Source organism: Prionailurus bengalensis, chromosome B4 (assembly GCF_016509475.1).
Source record: "Prionailurus bengalensis isolate Pbe53 chromosome B4, Fcat_Pben_1.1_paternal_pri, whole genome shotgun sequence".
Taxonomy (NCBI): domain Eukaryota; kingdom Metazoa; phylum Chordata; class Mammalia; order Carnivora; family Felidae; genus Prionailurus; species Prionailurus bengalensis.
Window position 1 is genome coordinate 89585462 of NC_057358.1, and position 21750 is coordinate 89607211.

General features: G+C 40.7%; 2 protein-coding genes across 4 annotated transcripts in view; one reads left to right on the top strand and one right to left on the bottom strand.

The window, feature by feature from the left end:
• The window catches only part of XPOT (exportin for tRNA), a 160769-nt gene that overhangs the window by 77131 nt on the left and 61888 nt on the right, over positions 1–21750 (top strand). The window lies entirely within an intron of this gene.
• The window catches only part of CB4H12orf56 (chromosome B4 C12orf56 homolog), an 87813-nt gene that overhangs the window by 48706 nt on the left and 17357 nt on the right, over positions 1–21750 (bottom strand). For both annotated transcript variants that reach the window (XM_043564809.1, XM_043564810.1), the window contains exons 2-3: positions 11979–12159; positions 3524–3599 (exon numbers count right to left, since the gene is read on the bottom strand). In XM_043564809.1, the coding sequence (XP_043420744.1) occupies positions 3524–3599; positions 11979–12159 (257 nt within the window). The remainder of the gene's footprint in view (positions 1–3523; positions 3600–11978; positions 12160–21750) is intronic.

The following is a 21750-nucleotide window of genomic DNA, read 5'->3' on the forward strand; positions in this document are numbered from 1 at the left end:
TGAGCCACCCAGGTGCCCCTGAGGAGGAACCATCTTAGATTTGTATTATTACATTATCACACTGGAGTGTCAATGAAAACCCATGCACAGAATTTCTAGGGAGAGCAAGGATGCTTACTAGGGAAGGTGAGATAGAGGAATGCAGAGAGAAGGGAGAAAGAGGTTGGGGGAAATGCAAACAAGCTTTGCCAATAGATGGAATTAGCAGGGGTGGTTCCAGTGGAAATGTGTGGTTGCCACAGTGCACAGAGTGTTACAGGCACTTGGTGGACAAGAGCCTGGGACGCTCCAATCCCACCTGCTCCACAATGGGCAGGTGTTCTGCATGACAACGAGGGGTCCCACAGGAAATGCCGGACAGCACCTTACTGAGAAACCCTGGTGGAGGGATTCAGTGGTTCAAGCTCTTTGGCCCCTCCCCGACTCCCAGCATTACAAAGGGGTCTCAGAGTGCTTTCTGAGCTAAGGTTTGCAATGCAGAACAGAACACTTACTGGTCAGTCCTGTCTTAGCCAGTTAAGTTTTCCTGATGTTCCAGCTTCAAATATAATCAGAACCTCCAAAGCCTTGAGAACACTGACAGGAACACAAGAGATCATTTCTGAAGGTAACTCCTTAAACTTTTTTTTTTTAATTTTTTTTACGTTTATTTATTTTTGAGACAGAGAGAGACAAAGCATGAATGGGGGACGGTCAGAGAAAGGGAGACACAGAATCTGAAACAGGCTTCAGGCTCTGAGCTGTCAGCACAGAGCCCGACGCGGGGCTCAAACTCACGGACCGCGAGATCATGACCTGAGCCGAAGTCGGCTGCTCAACCAACTGAGCCACCCAGGCGCCCCTCCTTAAACTTTAAAAACCTTTAAGAGAGCTAGTTACTGTAGCCAAGTTTCCACCAGTTTTCTTGTCCAGAATAGTTGGTCATAAAGTTAAAATTCTGCAAATTGGTGATGTGTTCTTAGTAATAAATAAACAAATACATCAGTCGATCAACCAATATGTATCTATGCATCCATCTTCCTAAGCCAAGTTTTTATTCGTGTGAGAAAGGAAGTTACAATAATGAAATTCGGGTTTAGAAGAGATTTTGTAGGTCATCTTGTTTAATAAGAGAAGGTTACTGAAAGAAAGTGCAGTGGAAAAACACCCCCCTCCCCTCAATAACCTAAGTTAATGCACTGTATGGAAAAGCACAGCTTTGCGGACACTTCCCAATTAGGGCTTCATGTTTCCTTTATAGTATTTTGCAGTGTTTTCCTAACTTGGATATTTCCCCCATGCCATGAACTTTCAGGTCCCCAACCCACACTCATTTTCTCCATGCCAGTATCTCTCCTGACTTGCAGCTCTTCGGATCCTGTGCTCCCCTCCTCCTCCTAACGTCTAGATACTAAAGGTGTGCAACAGAATCATACTTCAGGTTCTGCAGCTTATGGAGCTCCCTTTTACTTATTTGTTTATATGTTTGTTTGTTTGTTTGTAATTTATTTTTTTTTCTTTAAGCTCTATGGCCAGTGTGGTGCTTGAACTCACGACCCTGAGATCAGTGTGTTCTACTGACTGAGTGAGCCAGGAGCCCCAGGACATCCTTTTTAAATTTACATCCGGAGGCACCTGGATGCCTCAGTCGGTTGAGCATCTGACTGTTGATTCCGGCTCAGGTCTTGATCCCAGAGTCCTAGGATTGAGCCCCACATCGGGTCAGCTCTAAGCGTGGAGCCTGGTTGAGATATTCTCTCTCTCTCTCTCTCTCTCTCTCTCTCTCTCTCTCTCACACACACACACACACACACACACACTCAGTCCCTCTCCCCTGCTTGCACTCTCTCTCACTTTCTAAAATATAAATTAATTAATTGATTAATTTATATCCAGCCTTCTCTCCTGCCTTCCAGGCTAAAATTTTTTACTGCCAGATGAACTTCACCAGCTGAGGCCTACTAGGACCTCAAGCTTAACCTGTCTAAACCAGTACTTGGGCTTGAACCCTCCTGTCATCCTTATTTCTCTGAAAGACATCACCTTACAGTAACCCTGGCTTGAAACCACAGTGGCTTCTCTGTCTCTGTCTCTTATGTTCAGTTGCCGGTCTTGTAGAGTTTGCCTCTGAAATGTGTCTTCCATCCATCCTTTTTTCTTTATTCCCTTTACCACTAGTCCAGTTCAGGTTCTGATTACTTCCCACCAACCTCTGATTTTTCCTTCTTCAAATGGATTACAGCACAACTGATGATTTGTCAATAGTTTCCTCATAATCTACGAAATGACACATAAAGTGTTCACTTGGACTTTTAAGATTCTCCATAGCATGGGCCCAGTTTTACTTTTTAACCTTATACCTGGTATTCCTGTTCTGTTTTATTTTTTTAATTTTTTTTACTATTTTATTTTATTCTATTCTATTCTATTCTATTTTATTTTATTTTATTTTATTTTTTATGTAATCCCTACACCCAATGTGGGGCTTGAACTCACAAATCCGAGATCAAGAGGTGAATGCTCTACTGACAGAGCCAGCCAGGCTCCCCCCCCTCCATTCTATTTTTAAATTCTTTTTTTTTAACGTTTATTTATTTTTGAGACAGAGAGAGACAGAGCATGAATGGGGGAGGGTCAGAGAGAGGGAGACACAGAATCTGAAACAGGCTCCAGGCTCTGAGCTGTCAGCACAGAGCCCGACGTGGGGCTCGAACTCACAGACCGTGAGATTATGACCTGAGCTGAAGTCGGCCGCTTAACCGACTGAGCCACCCAGGCGCCCCCCCCCCCCCATTCTATTTTTAAATCACTGTGGACTGCTTACCTTTCCTAAAACATGTTCTACTTTTCCTGCCTCTATCTTCCTTTTTTTGTTGTCTTTTGTTTTTTATCCCTTCCAGCTGCAAGATCTCCCTCTCCGTGTGCACTGAAAATTCACCATCACTCTGGCATTTTGACTTCTCCCCACAACTGAATATTACCTTTCCCCTCTTTATTTTTTTTTTAATGTTTATTTATTTTGAGAGGGGAGGAGGTGCCGAGAGAGAGAGACACAGGGTCTGAAGTGAGCTCTGTGCTAACAATAGAGAGCCCGATGTGGGACTCGAACTCACTGAAGACACTTAATATGTGTACTCTGTGTTATCTATGTTTATGCAAATGTCACACATTCTGGTTGAAATCAGCTTCTCAAAGATAGGAACTATGCCTTACTCATCGTTCTATCCTTTACAGGGCCTAACATCATGCCCTACACAGAACAAGAGATTATGAATGTATTTGAATTTAATTTTAATAAATTATTTATTTATATTGTAAAATCTATATATTTCATTGACATAAGAAATGTTATACTTTACTATCTAAACTAACTGGATTTGAATTTAGAAGAACATTCTCTCCAAATATCTTCTTCATTATTATATATATGAAATAAAACTTGGTCCAAAGCCATTAGTAGAGAAAAAGCATTAAAATGAGCAAATTGAAATATAAAATAAGTTTTAGTCAGCAAATTAAAAACATGCTCTGAACAAAATCTCACCTGAGAGAGGATTCATTCAAACTTCGGCAAACTTCTTTGCCTCTCCAAAAGACAGGGCCATTAATCTCTTCTTCAACTAAAAAGAAAGAAAAAAGAAAGAAATAGAAAAAAATCATTTAATACTTTACATAATTTGATTTTATGAAGAAGATATAGTTACATGTACTGAACTGATGATTGCTCATAAATCCCCACAAAAACTTGCAAGTCCCATATTATAAGCTGGGCAGGGGTACCTGGGTGGCTCAGTCATTTGAGCATCTGACTTCGGCTCAGGTCATGATCTCTTGGTTTGTGAGATTGAGTCCCGCATCTGGCTTTGTGCTGACAGCTCAGAGCCTGGAGCCTGCTTCGGATTCTGTGTCCCCCTCTCTCTCTGCCCCTCACCTGCTCACACTCTGTCTCTCTCTCTCTCAAAAATAAACATACATTAAAAAATAAAACAAACAGGCCAAATGATAAGCTGGGCAGCCTGATGGAACAAAAGGAACTTTGGCTTTGATGTTAAAACATGTACTCAACTTCAGACCCTTGTAAAACATTACAATTTACAAGACTTTACCAGTTACTTTATCATTTTGGACCCAGTATCTTACTTTATAAAAATGAAGATGAAAGGCGCCTGGGTGGCTTTGTCGGTTGAGTGTCCAACTCTTGATTTCTGCTTGGGTTGTTATCCCAGAATTGTGGGATTGACCCCATGTTGGGCTTGGTGCTGAGCCTGGAGCCTGCTTAAGATTCTCCCTCTCTCTCCCTCTGCCCCTCTCCCCCACTGGCAGTCTCTATCTCTTTCTCAAAAATTAATTAATTAAGAAAGATAATTCTGTGATCGAAAATAAGATAATGTGTATAAAAGTGACTCGTGGTGCCTGGCAGAGTAGTTACACAATAAACATTAATTTAAAGTAAAAATCAGAGAACAGATCATAACTTGCATCAAGAAAATTATCATGTCCTCCCAATTATGTAAGTGTATTTTGTTTTCTTGCTTAGAGGAACAAATAATAACAGTATGTAATAAGTGTTTGGAACAAGAACCCAATGGACCTTTCCACAGGCCATTTCAAGAGGTCAGTACTAGCCTTACTTTCTAGGCTCCAAGGGAACCTCGGTGTGGCCCCGTCGAACCATCTCCCCATCCCTGCAGGGATGCGCACGCCATACAGAGAGCCAGGGAGGGAAAATCGAGAAAGCCCTGCTCCCACAGAGAATTCCTTTCGGGATTTCGCTGGCTGTCAGCTGCTTCCTTTCTCGGTTTGCTTGCTTCTCTGTCCTCTTCCCTCCCTTTTAATTTTTGTCAGTTTATTTTTCTTTTGAGGTAAAATTTACATAATATGAAACCAAAATCTTAAGTGTGCTTTCACTGAGTTTGACCCCATTCCTTTTGAACACTTTGAACACTTTGCACAATTCTCTGTTACTGTCATGGATCTGAGAGGAGCCAAGGCCCCTTCATGCCTGGGAGAAAGAACCCTCTCACCTCAGAGGGCCAAAGGTGATGCTGGATGGGGTCTTTAAAAAGATAGCTAGAGGGGCGCCTGCGTGGGTCAGTCGGTTGGGCAGCTGACTTTGGCTCAGGTCATGATCTCGTGGTCCGTGAGTTCGAGCCCCATGTCGGGCTCTGTGCTGACAGCTCAGAGCCTGGAGCCTGTTTCAGATTCTGTGTCTCCCTCTCTCTGACCCTCCCCCATTCATGCTCTGTCTCTCTCTGTCTCAAAAATAAATAAAGGTTAAAAAAAATTTTAATTTTGAGAGAGAGACAGAGCATGAGCAGGGGAGGGGCAGAGAGAGAGAGAGAGAGAGAGAGAGAGAGAGAGAGAGGGAGACACAGAATCTGAAGGAGGCTCCAAGGTCTGAGCTGTCAGTACAAAGCCCAATGCAGGGCTCGAACCCATGAACGATGAGATCATGACCTGAGCCGAAGTCAGACACTTAACCAACTGAGCCACCCAGGCGCCCCTAAAAATACAATCTTTAAAAAAAAAGTAGGAAACTGCAGCTGCAGGGGGGGACTATGGGAAGGACCAAACTGTAGTGGTCATCTGTCATGTGGTCTTCTCAGAGCCTTCTTTTCTTTGAGGAACTGTCCTCTTCCACAGTATGGATGCCCATCCCTTAAATAATTTTTTTAATTATTTAGTTGTGAGAGGGAGAGAGAGAGAGAGAGAGAGAGAGAGCGCACGAGTGGATGAGGGGCAGAGAGAGAGACAGAATCCGAAGCAGGCTCCAGGCCCTGAGCTGTCAGCACAGAGCCCAATGAGGGGCTCAAACTCATGAACCTTGAGATCATGACCTGAGCCGAAGTCGGACGTTCAACCCAGGCGCCTGGGTGCCCATCTTTTAAAAAAAGGACTGCTGCTTCTGATGAAGTAAGTGATGATTCAGCTCTAGGGTCCCTCATTTGTATGAGTTCCTTCCAAAGTCTTAGGAGAAGCCCTGACCATGTGTGCCAATGGTTAAATGTCTTTATAAAATCTGCAAAGGGAAGACATGTTAACCACAGTCATTCAAGACCACAGGCTCTTCCCACTTCAGTTTTCCTTCTGTCTCACTTCTTCTCTTGGGAGTATCCACAAACGCTCTATGTTTGTGATTTCTTCTGCCTATCTATCTTGGGAGTGCTGCAGTCATTCTATTTGGTGTTTTAACTCTTTTTCTTAAAGAAGGCTCTGCATGTTATATGAGCTTCAGTCCCCACAAAATCTGGATCCACCCCTATCCAAGCCATACCTGACTGGTCTAGGGGTGGGCTCTGATCCAAGTTAGGCTGATCAATGTCTCCCTCTAGACTTGTGACATTTGGATGTGAGAGGCTGAACTAGGAGTCTTTGAAACTAGCTGCATCCAGAAGAAAGTCTCTCACAGGCTGTTCAGGCTCAGGAACAGGCCTCTGGGTTTCTGGTCTTCCACTATTGGGTCCTTCTGTTCCCCTCTTGATTCCTTAGGAGACTCCAAAATCAATCAGTTTTTCCTACTTGTAAGTGAATAATTTTTACTAATTACGTAGACTCCAAAATGAGTCAGTTTTTTCTACTTGCAAGTGAAAAACCTCTACATAAGTCTAAGACCCCAGTCATCATAGACACTTCTAATAGTAGGCATTTCACAAACTTGGGTACTAAATGTGATACAAATAATGCCTTTGGTCATTGCTGGAATTAGGTAGAACATATTAGCGCTTGTGGTGCAGAGGTCAAACAGGTTTGAGCCCCTTGCTTCAGGACCACACATTACAGACTGTGTGGGAGGTGTACCACAGGGGTCCTGGGGATATAGCAGTACCTCCTGCAGGCATCAAACAGCTAGGAGGAGAGCTGGAAAGAAACAGAGCACAGCACTGTCAGCATACTGGAAGGGGCAAGAAATCACTGAGGCTTTTCTATTAGGAAGTTCATATTCCCTAAACAATGAACGTAAGTTGTCTCTTAAACATCATTTCATCCAAGTTCACTAACCAACCTTGAACTTTCTCTTTTTTGTGTGACGTCATCAAAAGGTTATGACCAAAAATGACTTTAGTGCCTATGTCCCTGCCTCTTTATGTTAGCTTTAAATTTCATTTGTAACAATGGTGTGGAGAATCTCAGGATCAGCTGTGATCTCCACTGAGAAATGAAGTACAGCTATGGTCTCTGTGTCTGCATCAGATAGGAGTTCTGATCTCCTGGATGCCAGTGGCCAGAGTCTGGCAGGTACAAGGCCATAATGACAAGAGAGCCTGAATACAGATAACAGACGAGACCTATCCTCTGTCTGTTCCAGTATGTTCTCTAATGTGCACACAGCAGTTTACAGTCTTCTTCAGTAGCCTAAGTATGAAGTTTTTCCACCATTTAGCACAGTGGATATCTGATGGCATGTTCAGTAGTGCTGGTCAGCTGAGGAACATTTTTTAAAGTTTATTTTTATTATTTGAGAGAGAGAGAGAGCGAGCACACAAGCAGGGGAGGGGCAGAGAGAAGGAGAGAAAGAATCCCAAGCAGACTCTGCACCATCAGTGCAGAGCCCAATGCAGGGCTTGAACTCACAAACTGTGAGATCATGACCTGAGCCGAGATCAAATCAGACGATTAACCGACTGAGCCACCCAGCCGCCCCTGAGGAATATTTTTTAGAAAGGATGCTACAAACACACACACACACACACACACACACACACACACACACACAAAACCACAACAGTGCTTTCTTACCTGCAAGATGTCCAGTTATATTTATCAAAACCCTATTCCTATGAGGAAGACTGCCAAGCCTACGTTAAAACTATCCACTAAGCCTGAGAGACTCATCAATGCCTTGTCGCTTTAGTTTTTCCCATCTCATTGGTTTTAGAAAATATATAGGTTTTGGGTATAAAACAAAATCTCATATATTTATATAAAACCTAGGTTCAGTTTATGTTTCATCAAATTATGTTTCATTCTGGTTTGAGGATTAGTCTACTTCATGCTATGCCAGTGTTTCAAAATATACCCTAAAGCCATTAAGGTCTTTTCTATGCTTTAGGAACCGCAGTGACCATTTCTATAGCTACTAGACAGCTGTGGCTATTAAAATTAAAATTAAATTGAAATTCAGTTAGCACTACTCACATCTCAAGTGCTCAGTGGCTCAGGTGGCTCTTGGCTACTGTATTAGACATAATTCTACATACAGAACATCTCCCTCATTGCAGAAAGTTCTACTGGAAAGTGCTGTTCAAGAATGTACCTGAAACTAAAGGGCTAATAACCCAATTCATTCTAGAGCTTTAGCAGCTAGTGAGTGCCCCACAGTTGCTCTACTCCCATCAGCATTGTTCATTTAGAGTTAAACAACCATCCTCTTCGAGCTACACATAAAAAGTACAATTTAAAGTGCTACCTATGACCCATGTAAGGACGCATAGAGAAAAGCCTCTTTTTCTATATATCTCCAGAAAAGTAGGGCCTAATTAGGAATCCTGTTGCAAATGCAATGAATAAACTAAGTATCTTTACTACAAATGATTTGCACTTTTGAGTTTCCTTTGTTAAGATAATCCAGTTGGTTTGAGTGTAAGCTCCTTTGCCACATGACACAAATATTCCCTAGGCTTTCGCCCTAGAGGTTTGCAGTAAGTTCTAATAATTATCTTTATTCAGATGCTCAGTAGTTAATGTGTGCTACTTCTCTAGCCATGATATCATCATGATTAACACTAATGGCTACAGTAATGACTGTTTTCAAGTAGATGGTCAGACAGGTTTGAGCCTCTCTCTTGCTTCAGGACCACATATTACAGACTGTCTGGGAGATGAATCATGAGGGTCCTGGGTATGTAGTCATACCCAACCCAGGGAACAAGCAGCTTGGCAGAGAACAGGAATCAGAGCACATTACTGTTGGCATGCTGGAAGGGGGGACGTTTTTTATTCTCTAAGGTGTGCTGTGTATGACTCCTTGTGACAGTGGCAGTTTTGTGTTTTCAAAACTCATTGTATAAAGTGTTAGATGGAACCTTTAGAGAATAAAGTAAGGAAGGGGGAGTGGGGGAAAGTTATAAGTTTATGAACCAGCCATGCACATGAACACAAGCTAATTTTTTTTTTAATGGTTTTGTTTCTTTTTTCAACTTTTTTTGGGGGGGGGGGGGACAGAGAGAGACAGAGCATGAACGGGGGAGGGGCAGAGAGAGAGGGACACACAGAATCGGAAACAGGCTCCAGGCTCTGAGCCATCAGCCCAGAACCCAACGCGGGGCTCGAACTCACGGACCGCGAGATCGTGACCTGGCTGAAGTCGGACGCTTAACCGACTGCGCCACCCAGGCGCCCCACAAGCTAAGTTTTTAAAAAAGTTTTCACTGCTTTTAGCATCATTTGCGAAGTTCCTAAGAACTTAAATTTTATAAAACTTTTACCTGTCATCAGCTTCTCTAATGTGTGTTTTTATCTTCTTATACATGTTGGGGGAAAAAAAATCCAAGAATAATTATGCTCACGGACAAGGATAAATATGCATTTAAGGCAACCAACGCCAGTTAGGTTCCCTAATTAGTGTGACAAGAGACCTGGTGAGCAACCAGGGATTTAATAAGACTAATTACAACTCCTACAAATAGTTGCCATGCCATAGAGTGTCAGTGTGGAAAGGTGCTTATCCATGAGAGTGTACAAACACTGGACAGTTTTCTCACACTTTGTAGTTATTCAATACTCTAAGAATTCTGAGTCTGACTTGGAGTGAAGTCTAGTGAAGAATGAATTGGCTCGTGTGGGCTGGTCTGGCTACTCTGGCTAGAGGCCAGAAGTGGAAGGACTTATCCAGGAGCCCTGTCAGACTTCCTTCTGCCCCTCTTCTCCGCTAAGGATGCCATCTTAACAGCTGACTGCTTTCCTGCTGTGTGCCCTGCCTTGCCCACGTCATTTCATGTAATACAACAACCCTGTGAAGCTAGTGATAGAGACCAGGAAACTGGAGCTCACAAAGGTTGTAACTTGTAGACGGTCACACAGCTGGGAAAGGTGGGAGCCAGGATTCAAATGTGGGTTTGGCCGGTCCAAAGCCCATCCTCCTCTTCTCTGCCAATTATGGGGATTAATAGCTTAAAGGGCTCCTTAGGTACATACACATTTCATATACATATATAAATAAGACCATGAAATAAGCAGTGTAATGCTGAACTATATGTTCTATTTTCATCTATTCATCCTTAGGTTTTTAAAACATATTCATCAGAAACATTAACATAAAGCCCAAAATGTGAAGCATAAAAGCAAGTAAGCTCTAGTTGAGCTGGATGAGCGCCAGGAGCCCTGACTCCTCATCCTCCCCTTCTCTCTCCATCCCACTGTGAAATTTCTAGATCTCCTTGGGCACAGTGGGAAAATCATCTGCATCAGATGCTGAGCTCCCTGAAAACAAAATTAAAGATGGCCTTTCATCTTTCTGTCTAGGTGTGAAGCATACATAGCTCTTGGGTGAAAAGGTTCCCAACAAATACTTCTGAATGAAGATTGAATGCTGTTAATAACCATAATAAACCATATTTTTCAAGGTAGGACCCTGTGGCTTCCCTTGCTTGTGGGAGCCAAGATTCAAAGAGATGACATCAGGAGTTTTCCTAAAGCCAGGTTCACAGTATTTCTGGTTAGTTTCTACATATCTTCATGTATGGCAAGCTTTGCCCAGGCACTATGGTGCCAAGAATGGATGGGTCAGCTCACTAATCATCATGGAATTGCAAAGCAAAACCACAGTGAGGGGCACCTGGGTGGCTCAGCTGGTTCAGCATCCGACCCCTGCTCAGGTCATGAGCCCTCATTGGGCTTTGCGCTGACAGTGCAGAGCCTGCTTCAGATTCTCTGTCTCCCCCTCTCTCTGCCCCTCCCTGACCATCTCTCTCTCTGTCTCTCTCTCTTTCTCAAAGACAAATTTAAACAAAACAAAACAAAAAAAACCCACAAGATACCACCTCACAACTGTTAGGATAGTTAACCTCAAAAAGTCAAAAGATAACAAGTATTGGTGAGGATGTAGAGAAAAGGGAACATTTGTGCACTGTTGGTGAGAATGTAAATTTGTGCGGCCACTGTGGAAAACAGTACGGAGGTTCTTCAAAAACCTAAAATAGGACTACCATATGATCCAGCATTCCCACTGTCGGGTTTATATCCGAAGCAAATAAAGTCATTATCTCAGATACTTGTACTCTCATATTCATAGCAGCATTATTTACAGTAACCGAGACATGGAAGTAACCTAAGTGTCCAGGAATACATGAATGGATAAATAAAATTGGGAGGGGGGGTGGAGCAGACATCCTTACGCACACATTTGAACTTTAAAAGAAGAAAAAAAATCCTGGCGTTCCTGGCTGGCTCAGTCAGTAGAGCATCTGATTCTTGATATTGGGGTCATGAGTTTGAGCCACATGTTAGGTGTAGAGGGTACTTAAGAAATAAATAAATTAAATAAAATATAAAAACCAGGAAATCCTGCCATTTGAGACAACATGGATGAACCTGGAGGACATCATGCTAAGTGAAATAAACCAGCACAAAAAGACAAACTCATAGTAACAGGTAGTAAGACAGTAGTTACCGGGGGCTGGGAGTTAGGGAAAAAAGGTAGATGTTAGTCAAAAGATAGATGTTCATTATAAAATAAATAAGTTCTGGAGACCAAAATGCACAACATGGTGAACAAAGTTAACAATAATATGGTGTTTACTTGAAATTTGCAAAGGAAATAGATCTCAAATGTGTTCTCACCACACACGTACAAAATGACAACTATGAGAGATGATTAGCCTGATTGTGGTAATCATTTCAAATGTACTCCTATATCAAAACATCACATTAGACACCTTATATATAATTGTAATTTGTCAGTCATACCTCAGTAAAGCTGGGGAGGAAAAAAAGAACATTCTTTTTTGTCTCATAATGAAATACATCTTTTCTTGTGTCACTTTAAGAAATATATTACATACCTTTTTTGTTGTTAGAAGCGGCAATGAAATGGAAATGAGATGGATGAAATGGAAATGAGAATTTCTTGACACCTTTTGATTTTTCACACTCTTTTTTCAAAACAGTTGAAGAATAGATGATACGAATATGTTGGTTGGTTTCTCTGTCTGGTGGACTCAGAAATTGTGGGTAATCATCAATCTGGGAAAAAAAAAAATTGAACTGACTGAGGACAAATACAACTTTATCCTGTGATAATAAATCCCCTAAAGCTTAGGGCAAATTTAAACTCCATTCTTTCTTTTTTTTTTTTCCTCCTGGAATATCTTTTCTCTTTGTCAGGTTTCTCAATTCTTCCCCTATTTGTTTTAGTCTTTACTAAAAATATGCTCAGCAGCAGAACTCAAGTAACTATTTACACTATAGGATTGCGAAATAAATAGAAACTGTGTTTTTGTGTGTTAAAATATATCCCTCCCCATTTTCATTTTGAAAATAGATTTTTTAAAAGATCTTAAAAATGTAAAATTAATAGGTTTAACCTAGGATTTTTCTATGTAGTACACAATGTCCATTTGTGGGGAACAGTGTACAAAGATTCTGTGAATACAAACATCTAAGTGTGAATTATTGGAAGTTTCCTGCTCCTAAATAGCTTTCTCTTCTCTCCAAAGTACTCCATTTTCTATTCTTTTTTAAGAAATTCTATTCTTGGTTAAAAAGAGAAAAGTTCTCAATAAATACTTAGGATTTTTAGATCGTCTCTACTTCCCTTTTTATGACAGGTAGGCAGCAATAGCATCTGACTGAGAAGCTAAGCGTAGAGCCAGAGAATCACCAGAGGCATATTTAAAACCTTTAATCCAAGCATCAGGGGGAATACCTCTATAGACTTTTTTTTTTAATTTTTTTTTAATGTTTATTTATTTTTGAGAGACAGAGACAGAGCATGAGTAGGGAAGGGGCAGAGAGACAGAGACACAGAATCCAAAGCAGGATCCAGGCTCTGAGCTGTAAGCACAGAGCCCGACGAGAGGCTCAAACTCGTGAACTGCAAGATCATGACCTGAGCTGAAGCCTGACACTTAAATGGACTGAGCCACTGAGGTGCCCCTCCTCTATAGACGTTTCGCAAGCACTTACAATTTGTATAAAATGTTTCCTGTGATCATTCAATTTCATCATTCTCTTTTCACAAATATAGGAAGGAAATATCAAATAATGGCAATAATTTAAAAATCTAATTCAGAGGAATTAAAGATAGGAAGATAAATTAATGAAAAGCTATCAAGATCTACTCGAATTTAACTTTTGAAATTATTTTCAAATATATAGAGTAATTCAAACCAAGGTAACGAAGCATAGTCCAGTAGAGGTGTTCAAAGGATCTGCTTTCGTTAATAATAAAAGTTTATATAATTAGTGGGGTGCCTGGCTGGCTCAATAGGTTAAGCGCACTACTCTTGATTTTTGGCTCAGGTCATGGTGAGCTCAAGCCCGTTGTCAGGCTCTGCACTGACAATGTAGAACCTGCTTGGGATTCTCTCTCCCTCTCTCTCTGCCCCTACTTCCCTCCCACTCTCTCTCTCTCTCAAAAATTTTTTTAAGTTTATAATTAGTAAAGGATCCTCTTCTGAGCAATATTTTTCAGAAACACCTTAAGCTATTTGAGACCTTCAAAGATATACTGATAATGTTAGAATCCTGGGGCGCCTGAGTGGCTCAATCAGTTAAGCATCCGCCTCTGGCTCAGGTTATTATCTCACAATTCATGGGTTCAAGCCCTGCACTGGGCTCTGTGCTGAAAGCTCAGAGCCTGGAACCTGCTTCAGATTCTGTGTCCCCGTCTCTCTCTGCCTCTCCCCCACTTGTGCTCTGTCTCTGTCTCTCAAAAATAAATAAAAATTTAAAAAAAAAAATTTTTATTAGAATCCTATTATACATATGGCTAAGATTTTGTTTTGTGTAACTCTGTATTATATTTGTCTCTTGCCTTTGCCAGGAAAAATTATGAAAGGCTTTGAAATGGGCAAAAAAGATGATCTAGCTGTTCTCCATCATTTATTGTCTTTGAGCTGTTTTAAAACACTGTAAATTGTAGGAGTGCCTGGCCAGCTCAGTCAGTAGAGCATGTGACTCTTAATCTTTGGGTTGTAAGTTTGAGCCCCATGTTGGGTCTAGAGGTTACTTTGAAAAAAAAAAACAACAACAACACGCTAAGTTGTAGAAAACTGGTAATAGTGCAAATTATTCTAGTTCATACTGATACAAGTTGATTGTGTCCAGTAAAATGCAACTGATTACCACCCTTTGATAAAAAGAACAGTTGTTATGTATCTGAAACAGTGAAATTGTGTTTCTATGTTTACATATAGTTTCTTGTGAAATTATATGCTCTTTATCTAGGTGTTTGCAATTCAGAAAAGCCTTTACCTCTGATTACATTGGTGGGTTACATTTTCCTCTTTCCAGAGGGTATTAATAAATTAATTAAACAGACTTCTGTTTTGATGACCTATAGAGATAAGCACTTATATAAGAATAAAAGTTCTATAATTCCCCCCAAAATAAGAAAATTTAACATCTAATACTTTATTTTTTACTTTTTTAAGATTTTTTTTAATGTTTATTTACTTTGAGAGAGGGAGCACACACATGCAAGCACAAGCGGGGGAGGGGCAGAGAGAGAGAAAGAGAGAGAGAGAGAGAGAGAGAGAGAGAGAGAGAGAGAGAGAGAATCCCAAGCAGGCTCTGTGCTTTCTGTGCAGAACTCAACTCCGGGCTCGATCTCACAGACAGGGAGATCATGTCCTGAGCCCAAATCAAGAATCGGATGCTTAACCAACCGACTGAGCCACCCAGGAGCCCCCTGTTTTTCAATTTATATTTTTTAAGATTTTATTTTTAAGTAAACGTGGGGCTGGAACTCATAACACTGAGATCAAGAGCTGCACACTCTGAGGCGCCTGGCGGCTCAGTCGGTTAAGTGTCCGACTTTTGGTTTTGGCTGAGGTCATGATCTCACAGTTCATGAGCTTGAGCCCCGTGTCAGGCTCTGTGCTGACAGTATGGAGCCTGCTTGGGATTCTCTCTGTCTCCCTCTGTCTCAAAATAAATAAATAAACATTAAAAAAAAGAAGAAGGACACTCATTTAACCAGGTATGGCAATCCATTTTAAGGGCCAAATGCTTGGCTGTACTTATGGAACCAGTCCTTACACGCCCTCCCAGGAAAACTAGCCCAGAGACCTGGCTTACAGGTATTAGGAAGACCACTTCCTAGCAAGACAGGCAATCAACAAATTTTCGGGACCTCAAAATTCACTCAAACTTATAGGTACTACAAGAGAAATCTGGTGGAGCTTCTTGGGCCTGATTTCCTAGCCTAGGAAAAGCAAGTAATAAAGGCTTTTAAAAGTCGAACCTGACATTCATAAAAACTTCTAGACAAAAGTTTTTACAAAGTATTTTTAAGGAGGCCTATCTGGTAAATTAACACTCTTGCTGTACCTATGTAAATAATCAGGTCAACCTGAAGAGTCTTATTTTGTGAGTGAGTGATCTTTTCTTTGAGATTATTATGATGGGTGATGTGGGACAGATTGTCAGGGAAAACTGTGAAAGACTTTCAAATGGGGAAGGGGGATCAGTAGGTATTCAGTTTAGCTCACCTATGCAGGCTATCTATGCCTTTCATTGTCTTTGAGGTTATGGTACAATGCTGTAATTCATAGAAAACTTTTCTGTGTGTTTTTTTAAAACAAATAGAAACTTAAAATTTCTAACTGATACAGCTGTCAACTTTTGTCCTATTTTTTCCCTTTATGCTTAGAAATGTCTTCTGTACCCTGAAATCAAATACTCACCTATGTTTTATACTTTCCTTTATGGTTTTCTCTCTTACAGTTAGCTTTCCAGTCCTTCTGGAGTCTAGAGAGAAGAGTGTTCCTTAAGACATACGTTGGTCTAACTGGTGTGATTCCAAGTGTATTTAATATTAATCTGGTAATAATTAGGCTTCAAGTAGAGACTGAGTATAAATAAATATGTAATTATGTCTGCCTCAAATTGCTTATTAGAAGTTTGGGGAGGAGAAAAAGTACCTATAATAATTTGAATAATAATAGCACAGTTTATGGAACATGGCAAATATATAGTACTATATATATGAGGTAGTTATTATAAACCCCATTTTGCAGTGAGAAAACGAACATTCAGAGGATGTTAAGTTTACAAAACTGGTAAAAGGTGGAACTAGAATTACGAGATAAGGCAGTTGGTTTCCAAGGCCAATGTTATAAAAACGACTAAACTTTAAGACCACAGCCCTAACTAGTGGTCAGAGGTAGGGATTTTGTCAGGGAAAAATAAAAGTGTTTCTATTCTAAAAGCAGGACTGGAGGGGCTTCTGGCTGGCTCAGTCTGTGGAGCCAGTGAATCTGGATCTCAGGGTCATCTCCATGTTGGGCATGAAGCCTACTTAAAATTTAAAAAAATGTTTAAAAAAATTAAAATTAGGGGCACCTGGGTGGCTCCGTCAGTTAAACGTCCAACTCTTGATAATGGCTCAGGTCATGATCTCTCAGTCATGAGATCCAGCCCCAAGTCGGGGCCCTGGGCTGACAATGTGGAGCCTGCATGGGCTCTCTCTCCCTCTGCCCCTCCTCTGCCCACAAATGCTCACTTGCTCGCTCTCTCTCTCTCTCTTTCTCAAAATAAATAAATAAATTTTTAAAAATGTTTTTAGAAAATTAAAAAAAAAAAAAAACAGGGCTGGAATCCAAACAGTAATCAAACAGCTGGATTCATTATTGTGTAGGAGTTTCAGTCAAATTTTGCTAATTCTTTCACTTGAGACTGAAGTAGGGCCAGATCTCTTTTTTATTTAGTTGCTATAGTCACTGAGTTTGGTTAGCTTTGTCATTCAAGAACATAATACCTGGGGCGCCTGGGTGGCCCAGTCCGTTGAGCATCTGACTTAGTTCAGGTCATGATCTCATGGTTCCTTAGTTTGAGCACCCCATCAGGGTCTGTGCTGACAGCTCAGAGCCTGGAACCTGCTTTAAATTGAGCCTCCCTCTCTCTCTGTCCCTCCCCCACTCATGCTCTGTCTCTCTCTCAAAACTAAATAAACATTTGAAAAAAAAATTTTTTTAACATTTTTTTGGAAGCACCTGGGTGGCTCAGTTGGTTGAGCATCCGACCTTTGGCTCAGGTCATGATCTCACGGTTTGTGAGTTTGAGCCCTGCATCAGGCTCTGTGCTGGCAGCTCAGAGCCTGGAGCCTGCTGTGGATTCTCTCTCTCTCTCTCTACCCCCCTCTACCCCTCTCCCACTAGTGCTCTGTCTCTCAAAAATAAATAAATGTAAAAACAATTTTTTTATTTTTTTTTTTAACATTTATTTTTGAGAGACAGAGTATGAGTGGTGGAGGAGTGGAGAGAGAGGGAGACACAGAATCTGAAGCAGCTCTAGGCTCTGAGCTGTCAGCACAGAGCCCGATGCTGGGCTCAAACTCACAAACTGCGAGATCATGACCTAAGCCGAAGTCGGATGCTTAACTGACTGAGCCACCCAGGCGCCCCAAGAGGTTCCTGTTCTTTATCTGCTCATAGTACTACTCTAATGCTTCTAAATCCCAACAGTGTGTTTACCCATTCTTCTGCTGATGGACATTTACGTTGTTTTTGTTTTTGTTTTAATTTTTTAATGTTTATTTATTTGAGACAGACAGAGCATGAGTGGGGGAGGGGCAGAGAGAGAGGGAGACACAGAATCAGAAGCAAGCTCCAGGCTCTGAGCTATCAGCACAGAGCCCAATGATGGGCTCAAACTCACAAATTGTGAGATCATGACCTGAGCAGAAATCAAGAGTCAGACGCTTAACCAACTGAGCCACCTACATACCCCTAAAAAAAGTATTTAAAAAAAGAACATAATACCTTCCTTAAATACCCTGTGGTGGCATTTATTCGTGTAAATATTTTCTGTATTCATTGGCATGGAAAGACATCCATGACATGCTGTAAAGTAAAAATAAGATTACAGACTGATATGTGGAACGTGGTTCCATATGTGTTAGTGCACAGAACACGGTTTGGAATGTTACGTGGTTAACTGTGGTTATCTCTGGGTGGTGAGATTTGTTCAAAGATAAACTGAAGCAATGTTAAAAATTTTAAGAGTCTATTTGGGCAAAAACCGATTCAAATCAGGCAGCATCCAATCTAGCAGATAGAAAGGTACTCCAAGGGGCTGTACAAAATGAAAAGACTTTTAAGCAGAAGGGAGTGGGAACAAGGAAGTTATACTTGGCAAAAATGTTAGTTATTGCAAAGTTACTTTCCTTTAGGAGATAGTAAGGGTCTACCAGGCAGATTACCAACTAGTGCTCATCAGGAGGTTTCTGATTCACTGGTTTAAGATTCCATTTCTGGGAGAGATGAAAATGGAATTAGGTTAAGTCTCCATTTGGGGCCTGTCTTTTAACATTATAAGTACAATGAGTACATAATTTAGTTTTACCTATTTTAATTCTAAGAATCATCTACATGTTATGACAAAGACAGTTGTTTCACTGATTTGTAAACTATTTCAGCTGGTAGCCCTAGCATCTCATAGTCCTAAAGCACAAATGTGTCACTCTGTCACCAAAGAACTAAAGGGGGGTGGACAGTGAGGACAACATCTAGCATGATGCATGAAGGCAGTCTACGGCAACATGACTTTTAAAAAGACATTTCTGTGCACACTGTGAGGCCTCCCACTATAAGGGAGGTGGTAAATGATTATAGTGATGACTGCCACACAGTCAAGGGGACACATCATATTCTATAAAAGGGTGGATGACATCGGATAAACGGACAGTAACGGTGAACAGTGGTAGTGCCATAATGATCTATCACTTTCCACTTGCTCCATTCTCTTATTCGTTCATCTAACAGTCACAATCTCAGTTGCAAATAAAGAGATTATAGTATAAAGTGTATATATGCACATATATATGTATATATACTATAAAGAGATTATGGTATGACTACAATACTGTAGATAGAACAAACTCTTACAGAAACATTTAATTCAACTTGGACTTGAATTACAAGGACAACGTTAGAGTAAGGAAGGTCGTTTCTCACTCTCTGTTTTTTGCATTTAAATTAAAAAAAAAAAAATCAGTCTTTTTTAAAGACCACAGCATGTTTGTGAAGCATGAGAGGACCACCCAGGAGCTAAGCAAGGCTAATTTACACATCCGTGGGAGGTAAAAAGTTTTCTGACTAGGAGGCTTCTCCACTGTCAGGCAAGGAGACTTGGTCCAAAGAATATGCCTTCAGTGCCTGAAGGGAGAAAATAAAGCTCTTCAGTGGGACACAGTTGAACTCAATCCTATGTTAGCAATTTATTTTAGACCTAGTGTTATCTGAAAAGCAAATTTTTGCATTTACACCAGAGACGTCATTAGGAAATTCAAAGCCAGAGTTTCTAGTTTGCCCCAAAGCAAGAAAAGATATAGATAGGTAGGTAGATGATAGATGTCATGCTCCTACAGAACTACTTTGTTTAAAATTTTCTAACTTTAGGGGTGCCTGGCTGCTCAGTCAGTAGAACATGTGACTCTTGATCTCCAGGTCCATGAGTTTGAGCCCCATGTTGAGGTACAGTTTACTTTTATGAAAAAATTAAAATTTTCTAACTTTATGTCTTAGAAATAAGCTTTAGTAGCTTATTTTAAGTAAGCTTAAATACTTTAAATGGTTTAAAATAAGCTAAGTAGTAATAATTTAAATCTTATTTGTAAACAAATATTTAGCTTATTTACGTGGGAAATAAGTGAACATTATTCATTGTATCATATAGCATTGAATTTATGTTTTTAGGACTATTTATCAAAGTTGAAAGAAGTGCTTTTACCCCGACACCTTTTAATACAGATAATAATATCTGAATATTGGGGTGCCTGGGTGGCTCAGTTGGGTGAGCGTCCGACTTTGGCTCAGGTCATGATCTTGCAGCTTGTGAGTTCAAGCCCTACATCAGGCTCTGTGCTGACAACTCAGAGCCTGGAGCCTGCTTCAGATTCTGTCTCCCCCTTTCTCTGCCCCTTCCATGCTCATGCTCTGTCTCTCTCTGTTTCTCAATAATAAATAAATGTTAAAAAAAATTTTTTTTAAGTTTAAAAAAAATATCTGAATATCTCCATGAAAATAATTTTAGAACTGCAAATCAGAAAACAGGAAATTTTTTCTCTTTTTTCTTTTTTTGTTTTTTTTTAGTTTATTTTTTTAACTTACATCCAAGTTAGCATATAGTGCAACAATGATTTCAGTAGATTCCTTAATGCCCCTTACCCATTTAGCCCATTCCCCCTCCAGTAACCCTCTGTTTGTTCTCCATATTTAAGAGTCTCTTATGTTTTGTCCCCCTCCCTGTTTTTACATTATTTTTGCTTCCCTTCCCTTATGTTCATCTGTTTTGTCTCTTAAAGTCCTCATATGAGTGAAGTCATATGATATTTGTCTTTCTCTGAATGACTAATTTCACTTAGCATAATACCCTCTAGTTCCATCCACATAGTTGCAAATGGCAAGATTTCATTCTTTTTGATTGCCAAGTAATACTCCAGTGTGTGTGTGTGTGTGTGTGTGTGTGTGTGTGTGTACACACACACGACATCTTAATCCATCCATCCATTGATGGATGTTTGGGCTCTTTCAATACTTCGGCTATTGTTGATAGTGCTGCTATAAACATTGGGGTGCATGTGCCCCTTGTGAAACAGCATACCTGTATCCCTTGGATAAATACCTAGTAATGCAATTAATTGCTGGGTCTCTCTTTTTTATGTTTTTTATTTATTTTTGAGAGAGAGAGAGAGACAGAGAGACAGAGCATGAACGGGGATGGGCAGAGAGAGAGGGAGACACAGAATCCAAAGCAGGCTCCAGGCTCTGAGCTGTCAGCAGAGAGCCTGATGCAGGGCTCAAACCCACGAACTGTGAGATCATGACCTGAGTTGAAGTCAGATGCTGAACTGACTGAGCCACCCAGGTGCCCCAGAATAGACTTTTTTCTATAATTTGCTGACATACAAAGTCTCATATACAATTAAATCAAACTATTTACATTTATTTGACAAATCACCTCTTTTAAATACAATTGCATGAAATTACTGTTGACCCAGTGCTATACTTATACTTCTCCACTAGTATAAACTGTACCTTTAGCTTATCTTTTCTCATTAGAAACTGAGGTTGGCAAGTTGGAGTTATTTGTAGATGGCCTCCTAAATTCTTCCAGTCAATATTATAAAAACTCTAAGACCATCGTAAGTTGTAGCACTTTCTTTTTTATCTTTAAAAAAAAAAAATTTTTTTTTAGTTTATTTTCAGAAAGAGAGTGAACACATGCAGGGGAGGGGCAGAGAGAAGAGACAGAATCCCAAGCCAGCTCCACATCATTAGCACAGAGCCCAATGTAGGGCTGAAACTCATGAACCGCAAGATCACGACCTGAGCTGAGATCAAGAGCTGGACGCTTAACCAACTGAGCCACCCAGGCACCCCTTTTTCCTTTTTTTTTTATGTTTATTAATTTATTTTGAGAGAGAGAATGAGAGAGAGAGAGAGCATGCAGGGAGAGGGGCAGAGAGAAGGGGAGAGAGGAAACCCAAGCAGGCTCTGCACTGTCAGCACAGAGCCTGATGCGGGGCTCGATCCCACGAACTGAGAGATCATGATCTGAGCCAAAATCAAGAGTCAGATGCATAACAGACTGCGCCACCAGGCACCCCTC